Genomic DNA, 27970 nt, shown 5'->3' on the forward strand with positions numbered 1-27970 from the left:
CCGCTGAGTGCCCCCAGGGCGTGCATTGTCCAAAATAAAGGCTGCCAAAAAAAAATGAGAACAGGGAGCAAGTAGGGTGGGGGGAGTTCAACCAATGTTTTTAAATGCTGTGAGACTATTGCACATCTTGTATCCTTGTGTGTGAATTCACCTTATGGCGTTTCTTAACAAAAGCATACTCACGAAATAAATAACTTCAGCACAATGCAAGACATCGTGCCTGAAAATAGAAGGCTGCTTTGAGACAATTACTCCATGCTGTGAAATCCGCTTTCTCTCCTGCTTCTGTATTGTCTTAAGTTGTACTTGTGCTGTCATAGCATGTGCTCGCATTATTAAAGCACTGTGACTGTGCAGTAGAAAGTACAAATGCATAGAAAGCAAACACCTATGATTATTTTAGGTTCTGGTTTTGCTTAAGAGAGTGGTTTGATTTTCAGTGACTTTTTTGCCCTTTGGTGTGCATGGATGTTGAAAACAAAGGGAGCACAAATTACTTTGACAAAGTCAGCAAAGCCAGCTCTGCAGAGTGGGCTCTCTGTGGAGAGCACAATGCCCAAATTACAGAGAAGCAGACTGCAAAGCAGAAACTTAAAAGCCACTACGTGCAAATATGTTCCAGCAAGGGAACCGGCAACTTGACAAAAGGCGCAGCTCACAAGGCCGCCTGCAAACTTTGTCCAGGTGTTGAGGAGCAGTTCATTAAGGGCTGCAATGAGGGGGATCTTTCTGCATTGGGAAGCTATTGTTAAACACCCCGACAGATGAGAGCAGACCCTTCTCCTGCCACAATAGCTGCTCACACCAAGCAAGACTCATTAAATATTCAGTTCCAGCCTCAAGCAGCTCATTAAGTCAGCAATGAGCGGTGACGCTGGTGTTGGAAAACCCTGCCTCAGTTAACATCACCATGCAGAGTCTCCTCGGATCTCTTGATGATATTCTGCTCAGTACCTTTTCTGTGATGACCAGCTTGTGCTCTCTGCTTTGCGTTAAATACAGGTAAAAGAGACAGGTGGTTTTAAGTTCTCCTATTCTTTATAGGCCTTTTCAGAGATGAGTCCTGGGGCCCAAGCTAAGTGCCTATTGCATTTTTCTGCAGCAGCATATGTAATACAAGTTTGCAGGAGAGGGATGGGATGAGGGTTATATGGCTTTAGTGCTAAAAAACAAACAAGCAAAAAAAACGTAATGTTTGCAGGATAACTTTCATAGCAGAACATCATGACATGCAGTGGTTACAGATGTTATATTACTGTCTGTCGTCTGTTACACAGCAGAAACTTTTACAGTAAATGTATATTCCCCGGAAATGCTAGTGTCTTAGGCAGATTTTGGCTTGAACTGTGTGCTGAATACATTTCTTGTGTGCAGAGTTTCTTTCTGAATGATGTATTTGAAACCTGTTTTGCAACCACTAACTTTTGTGAGTGTAATTTCATATTCAGTAGTACTTAACAATAATATACAGGGGCATTTATCATGGGTGTATGTCAGATGTCAATGAATTAGAGCACACTAGAATCTGGAATTAGGATTGTAATTGTAGAAAATTCAAATATGTTTTCATACATCAATGTTTTAAAACTAACATCTGAAAGCATGGAGCAGAAATTGAGCAGAAATGGAGAAGAATGTGTGCAAAAGTTTTCAGCTGTTTTTTCAGAGGGCAGTTTTTCACATCCTGAATCTTTTTTTTTTTTTTTCCTTTTTCCTTTAACAGAAAGTGTTTTCAGACTGCCCATTTCTATGTGGAGGACAGCAGTTCCCCCCGTGTGGTCCCCAATGAAAGTATTCCCATTATACCTATTCCAGGTAAGACGGGCTTAATCTCCTGTGTTTGTGCTACTTGGAGTCTGGTTTAATTACATAAAGAAGAGAAGGTTATGCTTGTGATAAATCATGGGATTTTGGTAGAAATGTGTTGTATCCATGCTGCTTCATTTAATTTCAGGTGCTTCGCAATAGAGCTCTGAGTGACAATGCTGTATTTTCCAATAGGCACCTCTCCCACATTGTTTTAATGGAAATTTCAGAATAACTTTTGTAAAACGTCAAAAACATGAGCAATACTTCTTAAAAACACTAAGGCACTGCATCCAGGGGGAAACCAGCTGCTCCATCAGAGCGAGGGATATGCAGCTCCACTGCTCTCTAGAGACCGGGGGACTTGCCCCCCACTTCCAGCATGTGCAGAGGTGGCGTCTGCTGGGTCTCAGGGAGGACAGCAAGACACAGGGATAAGCAAACAATCCTAAGTAAAGTTCAAAGCCAGCTGTTAATTTAGTATTAATCAAGTTACCAAAGCTCAAATTCTCCTCTCAGTTATACTGAGAGTGAAGCTGGAAGCAGAGTTCAGTGCTGTTCTCTCTCCGTGAGGCATTTCCCCTGGGAATTAGTACAGGCAGGATCCAGCTGCCTTTGAGTGGTGAGGACAGAGTGCAGCCCGGGGTTACGGTGGCCTGTGCAGCCGCTGCCTTGTTTGATGTTGGCTGGTTTCACAAGCGGAATTGAGATCCCCAAAATGTTACATTGGCCTCAGTCTGTCACAGGCTGGGACTTGCTGCTTCAGGGTGTTTTCAGTTTCCTTGTCATATTCTGTAATTTGTGTCGTTGGTCTAGGATTCTATTTGCAGCTAATCAGGTTCATTTTACCAAAAAACATTCAAAGCCATCTCTGAGACACTGAAGAAACATGTTTCCTAGAAAAGTGAAAGAATCCAGTTATATTTTCATTTATTTTATTCAGTAGACATGCGTGACTTCTTTTTAGAGTCTTTCAAAGTATCCATGGGAGCTAATATGAAAGGTTAGCTATTACATTCCTACAGAAAAGATTAGGCAGTTTGCCTTGCAGTCTGATGCCGTGCCACCGAAAATAAAAGAAAACATGCTATCATCTCTCCTTTCTGTGGCAGACTAAGATGCATGTCCTGACCACCTCACCTCCTTAGCAAGAAGCCACCCTTCTCCTTATCCTTTAGGGTAACAGGAGATGGGAGGTTTTAGTCTTAGACCATCTGTGAGTTTTCACAAAAGAACTTACATAGTTGGAGAACTCTGTTCCTTTTCCTCCAAAACCAGGAGGAGCACTTCCCTGTTGGGGCTGCTTTTGGCAGTCAGTTTAATGGTGCTACCATGCCTGCTCTTGTGTGAAACTTCCTTCAAGCTTGTGAGGAAGTGGAGGGTAGGCTAACCGGGACTCTGTGCAAGAGCAGTATCAAAACTCAAAACCCAGGGGATTACAAGCACAAGGTAGTGGGAGGAGAGAAATTCTCCCCTCAGAAAGAAGTCTCGTTGACCAAGGCTTTTTACTGTAATTGAGGCATTTTTTTCTTAGATAAAGAAACCTGCAAAAAGCTCCGTATTTTCATGCTGCGGTCTGTGTTGTTGAGACAAGGATGTTTTGATGGTCAGTCCATTAAAGACTGGCTGGCATTCATATAAATTATAATATAGGCTAAAGAAGTTCCATTAAGACTGTGCAGGTAGCTGGTACCGTAAGGCCAGTGCATGCACTAATGCTTCTCCAGCAGCCATTCTAGCATATAACAACAAGTGACTGAGAACAGAAGAACATTAACTTTAAGGGACATCTTCCCATGACTAGAGCAAGCTAAGTTGCTGGACCACAGCAGCTTTGGGACTGACATGATGCTGCCATCACTGCATTGCACACTGTGGTCTGCTCAGGCTCGGTAATGCTAAGAAAGAGCTGCTGACCCCTTATAATGGGCACTGAAGATTAAGGCACCTGCTGAGCAAGTGATACAAGACACCTGGAGAAGCTTTGTAGTTAAAAATCTGCAAAGACTGCTGATGAGCTCTAAGGCACGTGAAGAAATGTGCCTTAGGCAGAGGTTTAGGCTAGTTGGATGCAAATGTGAATCCAGCCCTCAAATTCCTGATCTAATGATAAGTTTTTTGTGGATATAATGGACATTTAGACACCTGCATGCAGACATAGAAAGGGAGGTGCCTTAATCTGAAGCTGAGTCATGCTCAGAAGGTCCTAAGAGAGAATGAACTTGAAGATCTTGACACTGATGGTGTAGCTATTCAGGCCACCAAAGGCCAAATGACCCTCTGGAAGTGCCTCTCTGTGTAATTACCTGTACAGGGAGTCTGTAACGAGGCTCAAAGTTACTAGAGAGAAATTCCAGTTATGTTTGCTTTTTCCAAAGATGTGAGATACTGCCTGGAAGCTGTCCTAAACATTTTCCTTGTTTGGAGATGTAGAAGAGGCCTATTTTCCCCCATATACCTATGCTAAATAACAGTCTTCTCTGACGTCAGCTGCTGCTCCCACATAGGCAGCCCACTGAAATGCGTTAAAAACGTTAAATGACAAAATTTTCCTTTGAACTGATTGCAACTGATGAAATTATAAGCTTCTGAACTTTTCCTCTGGAAGCTGCCAGAGGGTGTGAGAAAGTCTTACTTGCCATGTTGATCCTAGAAGCAAAATATAAGTGGCATTTTCACAAAAGCAAGTTTTTCGAAGTAACCTTGTTATGTTGTGAAACCCTATCCTTACAAAAGAAATTCGAATAGATCCCTGTGGAACCATGCATCTACCTCCTACAATTCAATGGACCAATTTCTACTCTCAATTATGAGCAAGCAGCCACACTGATGGCAGTTTAGAGCAGCGTGACTAAAGATGTTCAGTAGATTTGCCAAGGCCCATCTATAGCACGCAGGGAGCTGCCGGTCGGAGGAAGCTGCGTGGGTTTGGGCTGGCTGGTCCTGGCCCAAGTGTGGGCTGGCTCTGCCAGGTGTCTGGGAGCCAGGCACAGCGATGTCCTGACACAGCTCAAGAGATGTCAGAAGCGGTGCTGGTGTCTCCGCATGCCACCGCTCTGCTCCATGGCATGTCAGCATGCTCAGAGGTAGATTTTGTGGTTATTTCTGCACCACATTCTGCTCTTGTTTAGGCAAACTCTCTGTTTTCTCAGGTCTGTGAACTCTAAAATCAATCTGCCAGCTACCTGCAATAGGCACACAGTACAACTTTTCAGGCCCGAAGTCTAAAAAATTCTTCACGTAAAGGAATGATTTACCCATTTTCTATTTCACTTCCCATGGCATCTGTGCTTAATTATTGTGCATGAAACCACATCACCCATAGGCCTGTGCTTATCTGTGCAAATTTGCTCTGAGTCCCAAATCATTATCATTATTCATAATTATCTGCACTGCTTGATCTAGAGAAACACGGGACAAAGGAGATACCATTAACTGGGTCACCCACTGGATATTACAACTGAGGTATAAATCTGAACTCGCATAAGCCTTGCACCTGACAGTAATGCATGTGTAATCAACAGCAGATTTCTGAAACTCCCTTGCCATTCAGCCCAACAAAATTATTTCTCCATATCTTCTCTCTTTGCCTTCACACTCAGTTCACTTTGGCCACGTCCACATCATCTTTGCCTGGATCTCTTCACTATAACATTTGGTGTTGGCAAGATCCCTTCCTCAGCAAACCAGCTCCTGTTCCTGGTTGGTGGGTTTTTTCCATAGCTGGGTCAGTATCTGGTTAAAACATTTCTGGACTTGATCCTTCTCGGTAGAGTTGGATAAGTAAGGATAACAGCAGCGTTGTAGCTGCAGACCTGTATGTTTTGCAGCACTGCAAAACGGAAGACATCCCTTATCAGTGTTCTTTTCTTCTCATCGCAAGACCTGCTCCATGACAGCAGCACAGAAGTGCACCTTTGTGCAACTTAAATTATATCAAATAGTGGAACTAGCACAAATTTCACTTCTACCCTCCTCCTATTTTTTGTTTCAGAGCTTTCCTGCTCTTGGGTGGTGCATTGTTCTGGAGCTTGCTGAGGCTTTACTGGTTCCTTGCCCAGCCCATGGGCACAGTGGACGCTCTGGCCCTCATGACAGCAGGACTTTTGAGATCAGTACAGAGATAGTTGAGGCTTGACCCTATGGCAGAACTCAAAACTGCATAGTCTTGCCCACAGTCCAGGGAAACATGGCTCATGAAGAACACAATGGCTGGCCAATGCAGCTGTTTCATTTAGCATATTATTCCAGATGTCTTTCACCATTTTTAGTATAAGTAAAATGTCTCAGATGTGACGCCAGTCATTTCAGCTTTGTCTAGGCTGCAAGGCTCAGGAGCACTTCCCCGTGCTTGGATCAAGGTATATGCAGTTTTAGGTGTAAAGGGCAGTAAATTAATTTTTTTAGCTAGTACTGGAGTTTACAAATACTCTGTTTTAAATAACCAGTGGCAGAACCAGAGGGAGAAACACTCTCAGGCTTCTTCAAGAACAGTTGGTGTGGGTGCATGAGCACAGGAAATAGCGGAGCAGCCAAGTACGTTGCAGTGAAAAGGTGTCTCGATCACCTCATGCAGTCCCGTGAGGGTGTGAAGGCCAGTGCAGCCATGACCCTCCATCACGTCCCTCTGTCTTCTCATGGTTACAAGAAGGAGTCCCATCAAGAGTCCATCTTATTAACTCTTAGCTTCTGTTAAATCTCTGCAAAATTTTGAAATCTTTTTCCTTATTCCTTCAATAACCATGGTTGCCTTCAACCTTTCCTGACGAGCATCAGTGGTTAGACTTTATGTGTTTTTTACAAGCTCAGTTCCTGCACTTCTGATATCTTCTGGTAGCATCCACCCTATGGCAAACTGTTTCTATTAAGAGACTGTACCAAGAGGTATCTCATTTGACAAGGAAACTGCAGATTCCTAACAGAGTCTTGGTGTCTTACTGTTTTCTGCTAAGATGTAGCTATCTCAAGTTGCATCCCAAGAGCTAAAGAGCAGAGCACCAGGACACGTCTGTGGCCACTACAGTGACGGTGTGCTGGGCACAGTGATCCTCTGTGCTAGGGGCTGGCAAGGTACAAGGAGAAGTGCTAAGTTCAGCTGAGGACTTATTTCTCAAGGGCATGAAGCTCTTCACTGAGCACAGAGGTAGTGCTCTTCAGCTGTTTAAGACTTTATTTCTGCTTTCTGCTCCCTGTGGATTTATGTTCCAGCACCATATTGTGAATTGTACCTATCTTCAACTTCAATTAAATTCATGAATGCAATATTGCAAACACAGCCATCCTCTGAAGCCAAGAAAATATCAAGGTATTTTAGGGGAGCATCCACCTTCCTTTTTGTCTGCTGTAAACTGCTGCTCCTGCAGCACACTGAAGAACTTATGGTATGATATCTAATCATGGTACTTGTAATGGAGGCTTCGTGAGTTGGCTAAATCACCCAGAAACATTTTTCCACGGAGGCCATGTGAAATGCAGATAGATCCTTTTCTGAGCACCGTCACACTGGGCTGCAGAGCCCTGGAGTTGAGCTTCCACATGCTTAAATGTAAGGCATGTATGTAATTGATGGCACGACTGGGACCTGAGGATGGAAATGTGTGAGATTAAAATTGTGTTATTTAGCAGGCAATACCAAATAAGATCATGTTTAATGTCTGTGCTAAGGGAAAATTCACATTATTTCATTCTCTTGGACTGAAATTGGTTTTCTGCTTAAAGGGAAGAAGAGTATTGCTATTACATTTATAATTAATGATAACCTAATCTAAGATTTGTACAAGCAGATTTAAACTGAGCTCTTATTTTGGCACATATAAAATTTTATCATTAACATCTTTATATTCCTGACTGACACATGGCTAATAGCATCGTAGTAGATTAAATCTTGAAGCAAGAGAGATGAATGTAGCTGCAATATTACACAGGTGATTTTTCATATTCTGATTTTTCATGTGTCTCCCCTTTATCAGAAACCTGCCCTTGTGTTCATTTGACTTGATTATAACAAATAGATAACAATTATCTGGCTGGAAGGACTTCTGTGTTTTTCTTTCAACATGCCCACCTATCCAGGACTTTCAAATGTATTCATAGTGTTTTTCATGCCTTTTCACTTTGAAAGGCAGTTTTATTAAAATCAGTACTCGATAAACACGAGTACAAAAATGTAAGCATTAATGAGGCATAGTGTCACCAATAATCAACTCTTAGAAATTTATTATTTATCTTTATTTTAATTTGATTTGTCTAAATTACTGAGGCCAGTGACTTCAGGATGCTAGCCTTATGCCTTAAAGGGTTTCAGCGGGTAGTTCGACATTCTAGAATGAAACCTACTGTATTGAGGTTTTAGTATTTATGCAGATATGATCTCCACAGAAAGCGGACATCTTCTCAGTACTAAAGGGTTTTAATGACTTTGTTTCGTCATAAATTAATTGATACTCACATTATACAAATAAAACCGTTCTTACATTTCTGGCCATGTTTTATACAGCGAGCATTGTGATCAGTCAGAAAAAATAATTATTCTAAATGAAACACAATGGCTTCAGTTCCATTCTTATTTTAAATAGGTAAGCAAGGAAAGCCAATATACTGCAGAATTAAAGGTTCTTTGTGTATAATTCAAATGTATTAAATCTAAAATGCTTTGAAGAAAGCTGGGCACCACCCATTTCTACATGTGGAATTACTCATAGAGTTCAGTATTTACGTGAGTTAGGGCAGGATCTGGCTGTGGAGTTGCCTGCTCAAACATTTCAAATTCAATCAGTGCCAAAATTTGAGCTGCCTGTGAAGTTTATGACCCCTGTAAGTGTGTGCACTTTGGAGTATACACTCGATGAGATTTTTGTCTAAGCTTCTCTATAGAGGTAAACACCTAACCTTTGTGGATTTGATAGGAGCTTTTCAATAACCTCTACTGGGACAGAATTTTACCCAAGGGTATGCTATTGATCTTTACAATATTCTTCACGATCAGCCACTTTTCTAGAGACAGACCAAATACAGACATATTTGGGCTTTAATGCCCCATTTAGTGTGTTGTGTGCACTTTCATATTGTGTGGTACAGCTGCATAGATCCTGTTTAAATCTGGGCTACAAGTACCCCATTGCTGGTTGTGGAAATGAATCTGTTGGAATTGCACTCCACATGGTTACTTGGTTACAGTGCTGCATGTGAAAGCAAACTTTTGCTATAGCTCTGCAGCCTTCACTCTGATATGTATTGTAGCTTATGGAATGGCTGTTAGACTCAGGTCTAAGTCATATGCATCCTAAATACTGATGCTAGGTGTTCCAGCTACTTGCAGAATTTTTCCTTCACTCTTTGTAAAAAATAAAAATTCATGAACGCCACTGAATGTGGTTAACAATAAAATTAATATATTTTTAAAATCCTGGGATTGCATTCATTGTTCTCTCCAGCAGTGGAGAATAAGAGGGTAGAAGATGACTCGACATCCCAGGGTTGAATTCTACTGGGAACAGAAAGGTGCTTGTTTGCCATGGATATCAGACATCATTTGTCAGATATGTTATTTTTCAGCAAGTTAAGAGGTCAAGTCCAGTCCTACTATGAACCTGCTAGTAGATATTTCTTTCCAGTTGGGAAAACTTCTTTGCAGAAGATGGGAACTGTGAGGATATGCTATTGAAAGTGGATTCTCCAAGGTTAACGTCACCAACAATGTCACTGGTTTCATGATTGTCATAAGCCAGGTTAGATTTGTGCTGCCTTCAAAAAGGGCAGTTTCCCTGTCACTTTACTATTCCTGATGGTAATGAGTAGGATCAACTGATCTACCCCACTGACAACTAATTCTTCTTCCCCTTCCCCACAAATCAATTAATCCTTTCTTGCATTCATCAGCCACATCAGCAGACTGATTCAGTTCACTGCTCAGCCCGGCAGGCAGGGAGAAAGGAGTGGGAGAATCCCCTCGTCCTTTGGCTGAAGCCAGCTGTGAAGAGCACGCTGAGAATTGATGGAGGTGCTTCTGAGACGCAGGGGAGGGCACAGGGTTGCTGAGCAGTGCAATAAGTGGCTGCTGTTGGAGCAGATGGGCCAAGCCACGTGACAGCTATGGCACATGAATCCAGGTGGCTTTGCAAATGAGAGACTGAAGTGCAGTGATGAACAAAACAGAATAAGCTTTCACATTAACAGTAAGACATAAGATATATGGAGTATATTGGATTTAGTAGACTGGATGAGATAATAGCTGAAAACCAGAAAGCATTTTACAAACAGAATAAAAGACATGGGAGAATTTTCTGACCAGGACTTCTTCATGTGTGTCAGATGTTTGGTCTTCAGAAACACCAAAAATCCAAACTAGACAAAGGTAATATGAGAAAGCACTTTGGTTTTGACCTTCTGGATTAATTCCTGACCCCAAACCATCTATTCCAATCCAATGTCACTAAACTATCCAGTGAGCTTTCAGGCTATAAATGAATCAAAATGAATCTGAGATCTTATTATGTGGAAATGCCATCTCTGATGCAATATCCCATTTTTCTTTTGAAATTGGCCCCTATTGCTTTAACATTACAAAGGCCGCTTATTAAGTGGAAGATAGGGGAAAATCCTTCCTGGTAAGATTACTAATTATCCAAACGTTAAGGGTAACCCTGTTCGAAATTTATTGCATCTATACACTTTGGGCTTCTTTTGAAGGTGGCTGTCTTCTGAAGGCATGTATTAAGTATTCTGCATTGTCAATTGCCATTTCTTAAAAAATGAGACGCAAGTGAAGGTTTTCTTCTACAATCATTTTTTAAAACAAACGTGACTCTCTTCTCGACATTCTCCCTTTGTGGCAGGAAATGAGCTCCGTTGTGGTCCCCTTTGGTTTTCTGGTTTTAGTACTCCTGTCAGGCACTTGTCTTGGACCAGCCAGTGAAGATGGGAATTTCACCAAAGTGTTAAGTATCTAGCACAGGGATTAAACATACACCCAGCTGTGAGCTTCAGTAGTGACTGATTATAAGGAATGTTATTATAAGTTATATTATTATTATGTGTACACACAATTATTTTAAAGTTCTGGCAACTTTTGTCCTTGTCCATCTAAGATTAATTCTTTCTCTGCATAACACAAAGGGTTAGTTTGGTGCCAGATTCAGCTTGTATTTTGTAGTGATGTCAATCCAGAATCACTTTATTGACACTGATAAAACAGATGTCTAAACCTAAGCTAGACAGAACTGTAATTATATCTGCAGTGTTAGAGGTGAAGGTATGTTATTAAAAAGTTTCCCTCTTCTCTTTGAATAATGTGTGGGTCTTGCAAAATGTAAGCATTATACTGACAATATCAAATGTCACTCTAGCTTTTGGATGGGAAAAAGTATATGGTACAAAAGGGAATATGCACAGAAGAACTGGGAGCTCCTAATTAGCCATTATAGGATTCCATTAATCTCTTCGATCGACTAAAAGAATTACAGTCATTGAAGTCTATTTGTCTTAAGATGGAAAGAAGGCTTAACCAACACCTTTGGACTGATGATAGTGCAAGGAAAAGCATAATCTGTGCATCTAGCTACATCTGTCGGTTTTCTTAAAGAAGGTCACAGCCGTCTTCAGGTAACGTCAGAGCAGGTATCATTCAAGAGTGCTGAGTATATTAGTACATATTTTACCAGAGGTCTGCGAAGCTGCCCATGACAAAGCATGAATATACCCCAGCTGAAGTAATTTATGTTCCTGGGTGGGAGTTTGGAATTGGATGTCATGGATAGAAAAATACAGACCCAAATTACTTTAACACTTTTCTGTTTCATTGGTTAGTGTAATAGACCGTATCTTACGTTACAGCTGCTTTCTTGTGGCGATTAGTAGGGGCAGGATGGGTGCGCAGCCGGGAAGCTGCCTGTCCCCGCTGGGCTGTGCCTGTCCCCGAGGGGTGGCCTCTGCCTGGCTCCTGCTCAGGAGCTGCCAGATCTTGCACGGTCAGTAGGACCACGTTATCCCAGCAGTTTGAAAGCTGGAAATCATAGGCTTTTTTTTTTTTTTTTTGAGTTTCTAACACTTGTAGTTCTGATTTTAATCTTCCTAGTAGTAAACAATCACATTTGCTCCATTAAGGTTTTCCTGAGCTTATGGGCAGCTCCCTCTCACCCAGTGAGCTCATCTGTCAACAGTATTTCCTAGTTAATTTATTTAATGTTTAATTGTTGCCCATGTTATCAAATAAGGTAAGAAACTGCATTAGGTTAAGGCAAAAGGAGGGAATAGTAAGTGAAATTGCAGAAGAGAAAAAAGGGAGGAGAAATAGTAAAGAATAGTGAACAACAGAGAAATGAATTAGCAGTGGCTGTAAAGGTGGAGACATACTGCCACCATGCAGTGATGGTGATAAAAAGAAAACCAACCATATTTTGCCATGGATCTCTGGTGCAGACCCATCCTTGAAATTGGTGGGAATTCAGTGGACCAGAGAACACGTTATCTCTAATGTATTTTTTGGCTCACAGATCACAATTAAAATTAAATTCTGCCTTCTGCAAAATTAAATTGGACACACTGGTCTGCTGCAGTGAATCCTTGATCTCAGTTGGTCTCAGCTGAGCTAGACTACTCAAGAAAAAAAAGAAATAATAACTATAGAACTTTTCTGGTGAGAGTATGTGAAATTGCTATCATAGCACAAATTATTTGCAAGGAAATCTAGGATGTATGGGTTACTTTTCAGGAGAGGAAAGATTGTTTTACAGGCTCTCGCTATTGACTGCTGTTCCTATAGATCATTTAATTTAAGTGTCTTGGCTGCAAAAATATTAATACAAATGTTATGAGATTATGATGTTCTCAATACTATATAGAATAAATGTTATCACTTAAATATTTTAAAGTGCCAGCATTTCTGCATGCTGCAGCTTTTTGCTAAGATGAGCATATACTTGTCAAATGTTTTGAATTCTGTATTATTCACTAAATGAGCATGTGGTTAATTAAAGTAGCATAACTATACTGGGAGGTGATCAGATTGCAAACATCTCTTTAACAATTGGTTCTTGTAAATAAAATAGAAGAGGGCTGATTGAAATCTGAAAATGTCAATAGCTGCAAAAAGCCACCTTAGAGCGTTACCTGATAAAATAAGAGTAAAGAAGTAATGACACGGTCAATATTAACTGCCATCAGATGGAAAGAAATCAGATTGTCACAGATCTATAAAATTCTTGCCAAAGTAGAACCTCATTTACACATACAGATCTTCATACCCTTTGCTAAGAAAAGCATATGTGACAGCTTAGAGGTTTTAGCTGCCAAAGATCTTTCACTCCGAATACAGTAAATGTCACATCTATTTATTTATCGTTAAATTTTGCTAAGTATCTGTAGAAATATTTGGATTTTTTCTATCATAATGTAGATGTTTAAAAGGAAAAGAATCCAGATTATAATGCAGCTGTAGCACCAAACCATATGGCTGCTAAATGGGAGCAAAAATACACCACTGAATTACCAGGGGTAAATATAAACTGGATGCAATCTTCAGAAGAATATTAAATGGAATATATGAATACCAGAGTATTGCCATAAAATCATGCAATCAGACAATAGTAGCCATCAGGCAACAGATTATTTCACATGCTGAAAGTAATCACAGTTGTATAGCAATTTACGTTTACTAAATGCCAGTCTGAAAATATTAACTAATGAATCTTGGCAAGCACAGTGTTTCTACCAACTGCAGTGGTGGTTATAACAACATGTAGGCCTTTTTTGAGAGAGAGAAAGAGAAAAATAAGGCAGCCATCCTACTGCCCAGCTTTATTAGAATCTGTCCGGAGTCCCAGGTGCTCGAAACAGTCTTGTTTGTCTTTAATTCAGTTCAAGCCTTTGAATTCTTTCTTTTAAGAAAACGTCTGTGGGTGATTTATTGGTATATGGGGTGGAATTTGCACTGTGCTGAGCAAGAGCAAATTGTCCAGTGGAATACATATTCAATGTTATGAATAGTGTCTGGCATGAGAGAGAACTCAAATTAATGTGGGTGTTGTGCTGCCTGTTCTTTTGCTCAGAGACAGTTTCATGATAAGTCCATTTGGATTCTACATCATTGTGTAAAAAGGAAAAAGTTAATAACTTTCAGGAGAAAAAAGCCTGTGTGTCTGCTCAGTCTGGTGAAAACTTACTGGGGGCAATTTTCAACTGTAGTTTCATATTTTGAGTCTCTTCTGTCCTTTTTATGTAATGTGGAAGGAGAGGAGGCCTCCTCATCCCGTCCACAACCATCTTCAAGCTGCAAACAACAACTAAATGATCCTTGAACTTCAATTGGACTTTGTAAATTAGCATCCCAGGGGATAAACTCTCAGTATTCGTAATTGTAGTGCTTAGAATTAGAAATAGAATATGAAGAATTTACCTCAAAATTGGCCAGATTCATCAAGATTTCTTATTAGTGCATATTGAACTAGCTCTGCTAGGAACTCAGATCTAAGCGATATTGAGTGAACACTTTCTCTCCTGAAGTTTTATGTATGAGACAAATATCTGTTTCTTTCTACAGATGATATGGAAGCAATTCCAGTCAAGCAGTTCGTTAAACACATCAGTGAGCTGTATTCTAATAACCAGCATGGGTTCTCGGAAGACTTTGAGGTACGATTTAATGATCCACCACTAAAATGTTGTTTTTCTAAAGTTAATTGTGTATTAATAGTTAGGGACCACGCGACATCTGTGTGATGCTATCATGTCAGGTAAATGCAGTGTTCAAATGTATCAGAAGAAATAGGGAAATGCCAATCAGACACCAGGTATGAGCAATGTGGGACTAGATGTTTACAGATGTTTTCTAACCACCAGATTTAGTGCCTTTAAGGGGGGACCCTGCTAGATTTTTATTAAATAGGAAAAGCTGCCTGCAATCACCCAGGAACAAGATGAAGATACAAGCAGTTGTTTTAAACTCCAGGCTTTTCTTATAATCTACAGTTTATTTTACTCTTGTTGGCCCAGAATTTGCTCCTCTTAGTCACACTGAGAAGTCACATACCCCCTGAGTAGCTCAAAAGGAGTAAAATAGTGCTCAGTAGGAGTAAGAATAGTAGAATTTGGTCTTTTATGAAAACCCAAAGTGTGTTTCAGTTTCTGTAGTCCTTGTTCATGCTCTGTTCAGCCAGAAAAGATTGCTGTTGAAGTCGTTGGTTATTTTATTCCAGTAAAACCAAGGAGAAATGCTTCAGGATTTAGTTGGTGGTATTTATCTGATGTGACTATTTTAAAGTTTGCATCTCATTACCTGTTGAGGACAGATTCTGACCTATAAATCTGCTATAAATTGGAGATAATTCCATCAAAGTGAAAGTAGTTTTCCAACTCTGAGTTAACAAATCCATATTGTGCAAACATGGTAAACATCACAGAGTATGAGGACAGGCTGCAGAGTCAGGCCTTAACAACTCAGTATTTTCTGGCTGGTTGTTAGGCATTTCTTTCATTCAGTCTAACCACAGTCACTGCTGAACTTCTGCAAGTATTGAGAAACAGGAGGAGCCCCAGGAAATTGCACAGAGCTGTGCTACTGGCTTCCCTACCAGCAAAAGGAGGTGTGTTTGTGTGCTGCATGTGTATCAGAGAGGCAGCTCCGCTTACAAACAAGGCAATGAACCAAAATAGGTGGCCTGATATCTATGGCTTCTTTGCTTACTGCAGTAAAGACAAGACTATATGCAGGAATTGTTTTTAATGAGATCATTTAAAACATTTATTGTTGCTGTTTGGTTACTGTCTATAAAGAGTGGCTGCTTTGTCTGATGCCCAAAACCCATTGTGTAAGTTAGAAACATTTTGTATTCATGAGGAAGGCAAATGTGTAAGGTGTTAAAGTGATTTAGTTCAATTGACTGCTGGCTGGATGGCTGAGCAGGAATATTGAGGCATTTAACAATGTTGATGGTATTCAGGACAAACATTTATTCTCCAGAGAGTAGAATTTGATCAGGATGATCAAATGCGACTCACTCTTCTCAATTATTTATGAATTGCGACCCCGGCACTATTCATCACAGCTGGGTTTTACACCATTTAATTATTCAAAATAATCAGCAACACATCTGTAAACTTGGTCTGGCTTTAAGGAGGCCTTGCTTCAGCTGTCGCAAAATCACTGCTATTAACAAATGTTGGACACCTTCTGCCCGTGTTTTAGCAAAGAAAAACACTGCTCTAATAGCCTTATTTTTCCCTTCCTCCTGGAGCTCCCTGCTGCGAGTGCTGCACCGTGGCAGTCAGTCGGAGAGAGTGCTTTGGCCAATTAGTCCTATTCTAGGGAGCACAGGGTCCCCTCTGAAGGGAAGCTAAACTCCTCCGACTACACTGCATGTGCCAAATTCTATTCTCTGTGCTGGCTTAAAATTTGGAGCGTCTGCTTTGAAGTCAGTATAGCTACTCCAGATGTATTTCTCCATCGTTGAGGTCTCGGCTTCCTAGAGAATAAATGAAATCTCCTCCTACAGTAAGGAGAAGGAATAGGAACAAGACAATCACTGTCTGGGATAAACCATCCGGCTCCCTTTCATTGTTTATGTTCTGCCCTGCTGACGGCTTGTGGGCCTGATTTTCTTCCATACAGTTCGCAGTAATGGGACAGAAGAGTGAAACCTGGAATTTTTCACAGAGCCTGGAGGTAAAATGTTTCTCAAGTGCCTAAACTGACTCAGAGATCAGATTCCCAGTTTTGAAAGTGAGAGATGGAGGAGCCAGAGGTTACATGTATACCGTAGCTATTGGAAGGGGCCAGTGGTCTAACTGCTCACGTCCAGTCAGATCCAGCCAGGGTGTATATGCTGGAATTGTATCTGCCAGTTACAGTGGAGCCTTAGCTAATGTTTTATGGAGAAGCAGTAGGATTCCAGCTGAAACAGAAAATCCAGTGTTCTGCCAGCCTTGGGTGGAAGGTACCACAGCAATATCATGCCTTCAGCCCTGGGGAACTTCTGAAAAGAGGCATTAGGTTCTGCAGTCATATGGGCTTTTTACAAAAAAATCTGCTTTTTACATCTAAAAGGAAGAGAGAAGAGGATGGCAAGGAGATGCTGAAAGAATGTGATCAGTACTACAGAATAAATAAATCTTCCCAAAGATAGCCAGCGCATGGGTTTTTTTTAAAGGAAAAAAAGATCAAAAATCTCTACAGAAATTTCTGTGGCAGGAGTTTTATGGTGGAACTTGTGAAAGGAAGGACTAAGCTAGGCACACACATACCCTGCCTGATGTAGAAGGCAAACATTCTCCATTTGTTTGTTGCTAGTTTTTGGTGTCTCTTCCTATGTTTTTGGAAGCATGTTGTGGGTTATATTGTGTTAATTTTTGCATGAAGAAGATTCCTTTGAAAGTAAATTGTGTGAATATTCGTTCCTCCTCTTAATATGAGCTGTAATTACAGCTGAATATTTTGTGAATGTGCTTAGGAAGCATTTCATGTGCAGAGGAAAAAGAACTTTGAACTCACAAATATTTCCTTGGAAAATACATCCAAAATGAAACCTTATTCCCTTTGGATAATCATAGTGCAAGTAGCCAGCTTTATTGTCTAGTGATAGCTGGGCTTTCTTGTATATACAGAACTGTTAAGATTTCCTTTGAGACCCATGAATTTTCAATTTTTGATATAAACTAGAAATATAGGGCTCAATTTAATACTGAACAACAAAGAGCTTTTTAAAATAAAGTCCATGATCTTGCATCACCAGTGCTGGTCTCTGATATAACTCTTCATATTCTACCTTGGAATTTGTTCAACCTAATGCTGTAAAATGTTCAAGAAGGTTTTTTGGCTTGCTTTCAGGCAGCTCCAGCACCCTCTTGCTGTGGCATACAAGGTGAGGTACCACATTTTTACAGGGCAGCACTAGGGCAGGATTTGGTGGCAAGACTAAACAGATTTGGAGGCTTCCTGAGCCAGAGATTCTATCTACTCCTTGTCTAGCCAGAGATTTTCTTGGCATCAGTATGTTTAATAGTCTTTGATAGACCTTTCTTCCATAAATTTCTATTTGCCTCTTGAACATTTTTAGACTTCTGGTGTCCAAAGCATCCCATGGCAATGAATTCTACAATTTTTTTCCACAAGAACAGACTTCTTTCTGCTTTTAACTCATACCTAATAACTTGGTGCCCCCTAGTTTTTGCATTACAGAGTACATCACTGTTCACTTAAATGTCTCACATGATTCTGTCCACCTCCCTCATATTCCCCCCTTAACCAACTGTTTTCAAATCTGAAGAAGTCTCAAGTATTTAATTTGTTTGACTGAGGAAGCCATTGTAGCCTTATGATGACTTGTTCCCTCTGTACCTTTTTTTCTTCCTTTGCAATATCCTTTTCAAGATGGGAAGGCCAAAACTGTGCACAGTATTTAATGAGTGGGTTTACTGCAGAGTTCTGCAGGAGCACATTGGTATTTTCTGTTTGGTTTTCTATTGCTTTCCTTTTTCCTAACATCCCATTTGTTTTCTAACAACTACTGAGTGCTCAGCTGACACCTCCAGAAAACTATCAGCTGTGACCCTGCGGTCTCATCACTGAATGGCAATAGCAAATTGGGAACCTGTCAGTATGTATGTATAGTTAGGGTTGTTTTTTCCACGTATATCACTTTGCATTTATCAACATTGAATTTCATTTGTCATTTTTATCACTCAGCCAATCAGCATTGCAAGATTGTTCTGCTTCTCTTCACAAACAGCTTTTGTTCTAATTACCCCGAATAATTTTATATCATAAACACACTTTGTCTCCTCTGCAATCCATTTCTGAATAGATTAGGTCCCCATAAGGTCCAACTGGTGAAATCTGAACACTGACAATTCCTGGGCAGGTGAGTCCTACCTCTAACCTGTTAATATACAAGGCAAGTTTTCTTTTTGCTTCAAGACAGATCAGTTTTTTAAGTGATGTTTTCTGAGAGGCCTTTTCACAAACATTTTGGAAATCCAAATATGCTGTTTTCTTGCAGACTGTTCTTACCTATAGAATTCTTCAGGGACCTCTCCATAGTGTGTTAGAGGCATTCGCTAGCTCTGCTATTTATTACAGCGTCTAGCAGTTTGCCCCACAGAGAAGTCAGATTTAGTGGGTTGTAGTGCCTGAAATCCCTTCTGGATCTCATTTTAAAAACTGATGTCACATTTGTCATCTTCTATTCCCCTGATAGTCTGACTATAGGGCATATGCCCTCCAAATTCTTGTATCAAAAAGAGTGTGAAGTGCCACCTCCCACGGCAACGCTTTTCACTCCCTCCCCCTGGCCGGTTACTGGAATAACACCGTAAGTTTTTTGAGTAGTCATGTCCTTTTGCTCTAAGAAAGGAACACTAAGCCAAGAAATCACCCTCCATCCCCAAAGCTAACTGTGACTTTTTATAGTATAATGCAGTATTTGGATTTTTGAGATCAGACAATTTTATTTCCCTCCTCCCTAATTCTGGAATGGGTTGGTCAGTGCTGCTGCGGGAGTGATTAGAGTGGGTGAATGCAATCTCTGCAGACCTTTCCTGCCTGTGGCCGTGTGAGTGTAATGATTCATTGCCAATTTGGAGTCTGAACAGGCTCACTGAACTTGGAGGCAGGCTGTCTAGCTCCCTCATCACATAAATTGAAAATATCTTTATACTCCAGTGGCACCTTCTTCTAAATGTCCTGAAATGTAAGAAAATAGCATAAATCCATATCTTCAGTGGTGTGGCGGGGATTTGCTAATGTTATTCTCATGGTTGCTGCTGCTCAAAGCAGGGGTCAGTAGCTCTTTTTAACCGGTGACCTCAGAATGTTATTCTCTAGCGAAGGGCTGCATTGAAGACAGATAACGCTGCACTTTGCACATTTCTTGAGACACTAACACCACTGTGTAGTTATACTGGCATCCCTTACAGATTAGACACAGCTTACAGCAGACACATGCTTATAACTGCATTTACACCAAGGAATTTGGCAGTAGAAAGATGCCATTTCAAAAGCCTGCTGCTAGCAGACATTACTGCACTGGGGAATGTTTTACAACCCTGGCCCAAAATTGCCATAATCAGAGGTATTCTCACCCTGTGCATTGCTGTATGGAAACCAAAGGGAAGCAGCACTGTGAAGCTGGAGGAGGAAGGATTGCTGCAGAAGAGGGTCTTCCCAGAGTTCTTGGTTCTTATTTCACTGCTTGACCTACCCCTAAGAAACTGGCGTTGTGAATGAAGAGATAACGTTGAAGAGAAGAAATAAAAGCAGTTCACATATCTGGGCTTTGTGTTACTAACCATTCACTTACATAGTACTGCAGCCATACCCAAAGTTTCTGCCTGGACGTCCTGCTCGGAGGAGCCGTAGCACCGCAAGAGCAATGCACGGTTTCAGTCAGACTCGGACACCTCCCTGCTTAACAAAGGGCAGGATACCACAAGCAAACAGTCCTCCACCATCCCCTCCTCACTTACTCCTTTACATTAATTTTTAGCTATCTATTCATGATTCCTCCACTCTTATTCCTGTGTTCAGTTGCTTTGGTTTGTTTATTTTCTCCTTCTTTTTAGGCTGTCCCCAGCTCACCTCTCTCTTGAGTGCTATTGGAGAGTTTATACTAGTGCTAAATTGTCACAAAAATCTACACTATTCCTGTGGGATATCTTCAAATACTATCTGCTGTCTCTGTTGGTATGCTGTCTTCACGTTTGTTGTGATAAAATAAACAGGAGGAATACTACCATAGAATTCACTTAATTTGGGATTGAAATAATAGATCAAAAATGATTTTAGGGGCGGATGAATGAGCTGCTTTCATGCTGAAAAATATCACAATAATATCAAAACACAGCTATGGCTCTTCTCTGATTTAGTCCTTCAGATTAGGATCCTTTCTTTGTTCATGATTCCTCCTCATTGCTATTCATAGGCTTTCACAGTTCAGCCCCTGCTAGGACATCAGACTAGAAGTAATGGGAAACAACAGCAGCACTGCGTAAGGACAAATCAAGAGACCGAGTTCCTGCTCAGTCACTGTAGCAAAAACTCTTGCTCAGAACCTTATATTGCCAGCAAGACACTGGAGCAGTTTGATTTTACACTTAAATGGAAATTCTTTGAAGTTTAGAAGAAACTAATCTGTAACTTGTTTCAGAAAGGCAATGAAAATGGGTCGTTAAACCTGAGTGTATCAAATTCCAATTAGCATTAGCATGGACAATATAATTAAAAGGTAAATTAGCCATAATAGCATAGACTAGAACACTTTTTACAGTAACTAACGGTCAATTGAAACCATGTACTTTGGTTTCTCGGGTTGTCAATGATAAGTTGAAAGGACAGAATAAGAGCCTGTATCCATTCATCTTTGGACAGTAATGTGTTCTGCAAAGTTAAACGCAAAAAGCAGCAGTGTGCTAGCCAGCCGCCGTTAAAATCAGTGGAAGAGACTAAGCAGGATTAAGGAAAGCCAAAGAAAAGACTAGAGCTGAAAAGTTTGTGGATGAATTATGGATGTGGTTTTATGGACGCTAGCTGTCCTACTTCATGGTGCCAGTAGCGGTTTTGTGCTAATTGACGAGGAGTTTGTTTAGGCTGCAATGAGCAGCCTGGGATCGGACCTGACCTGGTGGCCTGCCTGCAAACTTAAGTTATTATAATAATAAAATCATGGTGATGTTTTAAATGCAAATGAAAGACTTGGTAGCCAGTAAGATTTAGAAATCCCAGGGTGTTCATTACATAAGAAATAGGAAATGCTGGGAAAGTAAATATGTAATATACATAAATGTGGAAAAATGGCATAATTAGGATGGTGACTTTTTGGAACTTTCTCCAGGGTGATATTTATTAATGCCGGGCTGTCCTCTTCTGCCAAAGGGTAAATAATACTCTGAACAGAGGCATAGATAACAGGCTGCAACTAGTCTTGTCTTCTTGCAGCATTTTGTGCATTGATGAAAGACAACCACTTCGACTTTAATAACAAAGGAATGTTAATTTATGCCTTACTGTCTGGTGGGGTGTGCCTGTGGTTTAATAATTTTCTGTTAGAATTTAGAAAGATGAAACTAGGAGGATAAGAGAGTGTGGATAACCACACTCTGCTCTCAGCCTTATCTGTGCATGCAGCACAGCCGCACATTGTCAGTGGCCAAGGTGGAGCTGGAGGATGTCCTCAGTCCCCTCCTCGCTGGACAGCCTCAGCATCTCAGAGCATTGGTTGTGTCTGGGCTGGGGCGGGTGAAGTCAAAATGGCCTTTTATTGTTCTACGCTGATTTTTAAAACAACAGAAAGAGTTGAGGTGAAATGGCAACAGGGAGCTTTTCTTGAACAATCTCCTTCTGCTGTTCTTTGCACTGTGCAGACATAGAAATCCACCATTATAGCAGCTTTCCAGGGTATTAAAAATCATTTAGAATATTATGTGTTCCGAAAAGCCATTTTCAGATGATCAGCTCTCACGGCGTCAGACCTTCTTTTCCTCTGCTGTGTTTTTCACCATCTTAGCTTAATCTTCCTCTTCTATTAACTTTATATGGGCCAGCTGGGAACATGTACAGTTGAGAAAACAGTCAGCATCAACATAAAAAGGTTAATTAAAATGATTAACCTCACCAACAATTCCCTTATGGAAAAATCCTATAGAATTTAATAGAAAGTGATACATTTACTATGTAGTATTTAAACTGTCAGAGAAAATTCCTTAGCAGGGAGGTAATTCCCTATTAAATTCTATAACTTTTTAGGGTATTCTCCACAGAATCTTATTGGATTCATCTGTATTAAATTCTACAGCATTTGGCATAAATGTTTCAATGCTAATAACTTCTAAAAATAATTTTGTAGTGATGCAGGGATGTAGAGTTTGACGTGAGGCTTTTTTAAAGCAGGGGGGTATTTGTTAGGAGTGACCTACAGTGGTACAGCAGTGATGTTATATGATTTCTAAATGGAAAAAAGAGTAACATAAAATTACATTAAATCAACCTAACATGTAAGTAATGCTGCTTTTCCAGTTATGGCTTAGGATGAACTGATCCTACCCATTGTGTAATCAGAAGTCCCTTGCTTACTGGAGCTGACAGGCAGAATTAGGGGAAGTGCACACTTTAATGCGTTTTTTTATTTCTGTGAGAGAAATGGAACTATGAAAATTCTATTAGGGCCAGCTGAGAGTTTTGCTTGATTCCTTTTTGTCTTTGCTCAGCTCATCTCCTTGAATGTAGTATGTTTCTCCCTATGGAGGGGGGGAGAGAGAGGGAAGCAATTGTTATTTGGAAGTGTCATGTGGATATAAAAGCTATAAAATGTTCAAGGTTTTAGTATGCTTTGCACTTTTAAAATGTAAATGCTGGGGAAGATATCAAAATTGCTATGCAAGTCCTTTGTGAAATGTCTGCATAATGCTGAACTCTGTTACATCTGCTGTTTGTATAGCATTTCTCTTGATAATTTTTCTCTGTCACTTAGCTTGTGATCTTTGTAGCAGCTGTGAGCTCCTAATGACTTTCCCTCTTAGGCAGGTTCTATACTGTTATTTTTAAAGCCTGAAGTACAAAGTAATTTGGCACTTCTCCATATATCCTTGGGGGAAATTGGTTCAGTTTGGTGCAATTTCTGGGACTCTCAAAAGATTTGAGTAAATATAGTTTCTTCCACAACTTTGTAAACTCCAAACATTGATATATTTCTCAAAAATGTGTTTTTAAACTAAGATTATTTATGCTAGTGATAAAAAGGGGTTTAGCTTTTTCAGGATGATTGTGGTTAAATAGATATTAAACAAATATAAATCTTGGAGGTGATATCACACATAAATTTTAGTGATTCAGTTTGCAAAACAGTCTCTGAAGTGTGTAACTCTCTAGGACAATCTGGCCAAGGAGAATCGGGAAAAGACCCTCCATTGCCCCATTTCAGTAGTTCAGTAGCGCTTTACTCTGTTGTTGGACAGTGTAAATAAGGGGTAGGTTGAGAACTAAAAAAATCAATGGGAATTAGGTGTCTAACCTACAGCCTCAAGTAGACAAAAGTCTGCACCTCTAGCTTCATGAACACCTTGGCAAGCCTGACCTCTTTCTGCTTTGTAAATGTATATATACGTGGATACAACCTTTTATCGTTTTCACTATGTCATGGGCTGTTAATCAGTGTCCAAGCAGTGGTATTTAAAGCACTTGCTGTTATCTTCAGAGATCTATTTTATTTATATTTCATAAAAGGCATCTCTCTGCAGAGAACTAACAAAAGGTCAATGCCAAACTTAAATGTCAGAAACCCTGTTTTGAGAGGTTATAAGCAGGTAAGTTGTCCCGTGGTCAAAGGCTTCTGTTGAAGGGGGGTTTGTGCTTAGTTTCTTATACTGCGCTGGCCACTCTTGCCTTTGAGGGAGTCTGTCTTCCCTTCCTAAGAGGGGACAGAGTGGGGCATCACAGGAGATGCAGTCCAGAAGATGGATGGACTGCTGATCAGGGGGGACGGTTGGACCCCAGGGTGCCCAGAGTGCATCTGTCACCACGTCTGTGGAGAGGAGCATAACCGCACACCAGCTAACACGGCTCGGTTTAATCAGACCATGTCGTACAGGACAATACTGAAGGGCTTTGTGTCCAATCCAGCAATTAACGTATCATTATTTTAAACACAGTTTCTGTAAACCGTTGCAAAAGAAGATCGAGCTTAAATTTTTTGGACTGACACATTTTCCATTCGAATAATCTTTATGCCTAGGAAGTGCAGCGCTGTACAGCTGACATGAACATCACTGCAGAGCATTCCAACCACCCCGACAACAAGCACAAGAACAGATACATCAACATCCTAGCATGTAAGTAAGCACAGTGAATCAACCTGAAAAGGGACTCACCTCTCACAGTGTGTCTGTGTGTGACTGGAAAACACAGGTGGCTTCAGATACATTATTGCACAGTAATTAATAAAGATGTGAAAGTGTGGCTGGGAGAAAATTTCCCTACTAAAGGCAGTGGACATTTTGACTTCTCTAGGGCCAGGATTTCACTCCACCTTTTGTTTAAAACGTTTTGCAGTTTGGTGGTCCAAGTGTAGTTTTAGAAGTATCAATTTGGTATGAAATTTTGTGGAGGAATAACTGGGATAAATTGATGATCAGAGCTCTTCTGCCTCATAATGTCTGAACACTGGCCTAAGGGATGTGCGTGGTGGAGCAAAGAGTTTTACTGATGATCCTTGGGATTCCCTTATAATCCCAAAGGTGCTAAATCACAGAGTCTACCTGCTGTATTTCAAAGCACTTCAGCTGTGTCTACGATTTGGACAAACAGTGATCTTTGTAGCACAATGCAGGCTTTGCCTGTATTCCTCTGAGAACTGCAAATCTGGACTCTGCTCTAGAATGCAGATTATTGCAGGTCTGGGACAGAAATGTGCTAACTTTTTCTATATCGTTCTCTGATGTGGAACAAATGGCAGATGCAGCAGTCACTGTGGTTTAGGAACAAAGATGGAGAGCCACTGATAAAAAATTCACAATGTTCATAAACATTGCAATAAAACTTGAGTAGCTTTGATGGCATAGAAAGGAAACACATGTCTCTAGCAGATTCTCAGAACTAATCAAGGTGCTGGCTGAGGACAAATTCCCAGACTTGTAAAAGTCTTGGTGTGTGGCCTTGGGCAAGGGGATTCATTGCGGTTGTCCCAACTCTGATTTTAGACATAGATGTCTGGCCCCTCTAGGCACAGAGAGAAACGTACCACTGGAGGAGAATTGGAGCAGTCACTCCAGTCCTCCAGATTGCCCCTGGAGGAACTGCTCTCTCTCCATTGGTGCTGAAAGAAGGGAACTGAAACCAGATTCTTCATGCTTAAAGTTAGCCCATGTGTCTCATCTCTGCATGTGTTGGAAGCACCACCCCGCCCAGTGCTGCTGCCTAGGAGCAGAAGTACTGCAATTCTTTTCTGATTTAAGCCAAAGCCAAGCATTTGGGTGGAACAAAAAGAGGAGCTAAAGAGCATGACCTAAAGTCTATCTTCTTGATGTGATGAGAGTGGTGAAGGAGTGAGGACATTCACTTGGCTCCCGGAGCCAGTAGAGCTGTCTGAGCCCAGCACCGGGTGAGGATAACGAGCTCAGACACTGACCCAAGCCAAGGTGGCTCTGCTGCCTGCGAGGGCTTGGCCGGGGTCTCGGAGTGGGGCTGCGCAGCTCCGAGGGGTGTCCTGGCTCTCTGAGTCACACTGCGCCCTGTGAGAGATCGTGCTCCTGAGGCTCCAGCATCCTTTAAAGAGCAGCTGTCCCAATGTGAACCACATCCTTTAAGGGATGTGAAGCCTGAGGACCTGCTACTGTGAGCAGGTGACCAACAACAGGTACTCCCACCTCCCCCTTGACTCCAAGCCAAGGCCAATTTCTTCCGTGTATTAATAAGGACTACTCCAAAACCTAGGAAATGGGATGTTTACCCCCAGTTCTGCACTGTGTTTCCTTAATGCTTCTCTGCTCTGTTTTTTATCCTGCAGATGATCACAGCAGGGTGAAGCTAAGACCTTTACCAGGAAAAGATTCTAAGCACAGTGACTACATTAATGCTAATTATGTCGATGTAAGTTGTTTGAATTGTTCTTTCTTCTCTAACTCTGATTCCTTCCACAAGGAGGAACTATTGCCATCTGTGAAGTGGTCATGTTTTCCAACTTCACCTGATAATTTTGCTACAAATTCCTTGCTATTCTGAATGAGAAAGGCACCTTTGTTATCTTTAAAATATTAATATGTCTGCCATGATACTGCTTTCATCTGACTTGGCATTATGGTTTTCTTTGAAGGGTTACAACAAAGCAAAAGCCTACATTGCTACACAGGGACCTTTAAAGTCTACCTTTGAAGATTTCTGGAGGATGATTTGGGAACAAAATACTGGAATCATTGTCATGATCACAAACCTTGTTGAAAAAGGAAGAGTAAGAGATTTTTTAGTTTGTTAACAGTTGCTCCTTACCACCTCCCTGAATCACGTGGGCAGAATTTGCTCTTAAATGGTTTGGGATGATGCATATTGATGTATAATATATAACTAACAAAGGGACACATAGCTAGACATGATTTTACTTTTAAAAAAAGCTCTAAACTCAAATATAAAGAAGAAGCTCAAACCCTTAGCCAACCCACCCAAACATGTTTTTGTTCAGAGAAAATGTGATCAGTACTGGCCGTCGGAGAACAGCGAGGAGTATGGCAACATAATTGTGACGCTGAAGAGCACAAACATTCATGCCTGCTACACTGTGCGCCGCTTCACAGTCAGGAACACAAAGATGAAAAAGGTGAGTAAAGCCCTCACTGTTCTCATCCAGATGCTTTCTGGCTTAGATGGGATGCAAGACACGCAGGAGCAAAACTCAGAGTCTGCATAGGCAACTTGAAGTAGCAAGTGGTTGGGAAATAAATAAGCAAAGCCAGGATTACAAGGAACCTGGTGAAAGGTTTAGCATGTATTTCTTTTTCTCAAGTTCACTGCTGCTTTGGTGTCACCCTTACTGCTGTTATTACCTGTTCCCACATGTATTTTTCCTTGAACTCTGTCTCCACCTAGCAGGAGGCAGAGCTGCAGAGGATTTCTTCTCTTAGAGTCCATCACTTTCTCAGCTGAGCAAGCCAGCAGGATTGAGTATCTTTCTATGCTTCTCGTCCCTAATCTTTCTCTTCTTTCTGCACACAGGGTCAGAAGGGAAACCCCAAAGGGCGGCAGAATGAGAGGACGGTTATTCAGTATCACTACACTCAGTGGCCTGACATGGGTGTGCCAGAGTACGCTCTGCCCGTGCTAACCTTCGTTAGGAGATCCTCCGCAGCCAGAACCCCGGACATGGGGCCAGTGGTGGTGCACTGCAGGTACGATGGGTGTGATTAACTACTTCATGGCAAGCAAACCTAGTGCACAGCCTGTGCTCTTACGTGCCAGCTAAGACAACCGCCATAAGTTATTAATGCAGGAGTGTGCCACCCCCATGGAGTGCTTGCTTTGCCTACATCTTAAGACAGCTCCAATGCAAAAGCTTCCTAGTTGCATTAGCAACTGTGTCACGGTACTGAGCTGCCAAGCATTGCACTGAGGTGGTTGTGTAGTTCCTTGTTCGAAGCTTGTTTGTAGCCTGCCTGTTCAGTGCATGATCATATCTGGTGGCAACCAACTGCGTGAGTA

At 41.0% G+C, this 27970-nt stretch overlaps 1 protein-coding gene across 1 annotated transcript in view; it reads left to right on the top strand.

The window, feature by feature from the left end:
- PTPRG (protein tyrosine phosphatase receptor type G) overlaps positions 1–27970 on the top strand; it is a 413639-nt gene that overhangs the window by 368577 nt on the left and 17092 nt on the right. The window contains exons 14-20 of the mRNA XM_042799608.1: positions 1724–1815; positions 14342–14433; positions 24519–24615; positions 26289–26371; positions 26595–26729; positions 26958–27092; positions 27488–27660. Coding sequence (XP_042655542.1) covers positions 1724–1815; positions 14342–14433; positions 24519–24615; positions 26289–26371; positions 26595–26729; positions 26958–27092; positions 27488–27660 — 807 coding nt within the window. The remainder of the gene's footprint in view (positions 1–1723; positions 1816–14341; positions 14434–24518; positions 24616–26288; positions 26372–26594; positions 26730–26957; positions 27093–27487; positions 27661–27970) is intronic.

Source organism: Tyto alba, unplaced genomic scaffold (genome assembly GCF_018691265.1).
Source record: "Tyto alba isolate M040663 unplaced genomic scaffold, T.alba_DEE_v4.0 Super-Scaffold_3, whole genome shotgun sequence".
Classification (NCBI taxonomy): domain Eukaryota; kingdom Metazoa; phylum Chordata; class Aves; order Strigiformes; family Tytonidae; genus Tyto; species Tyto alba.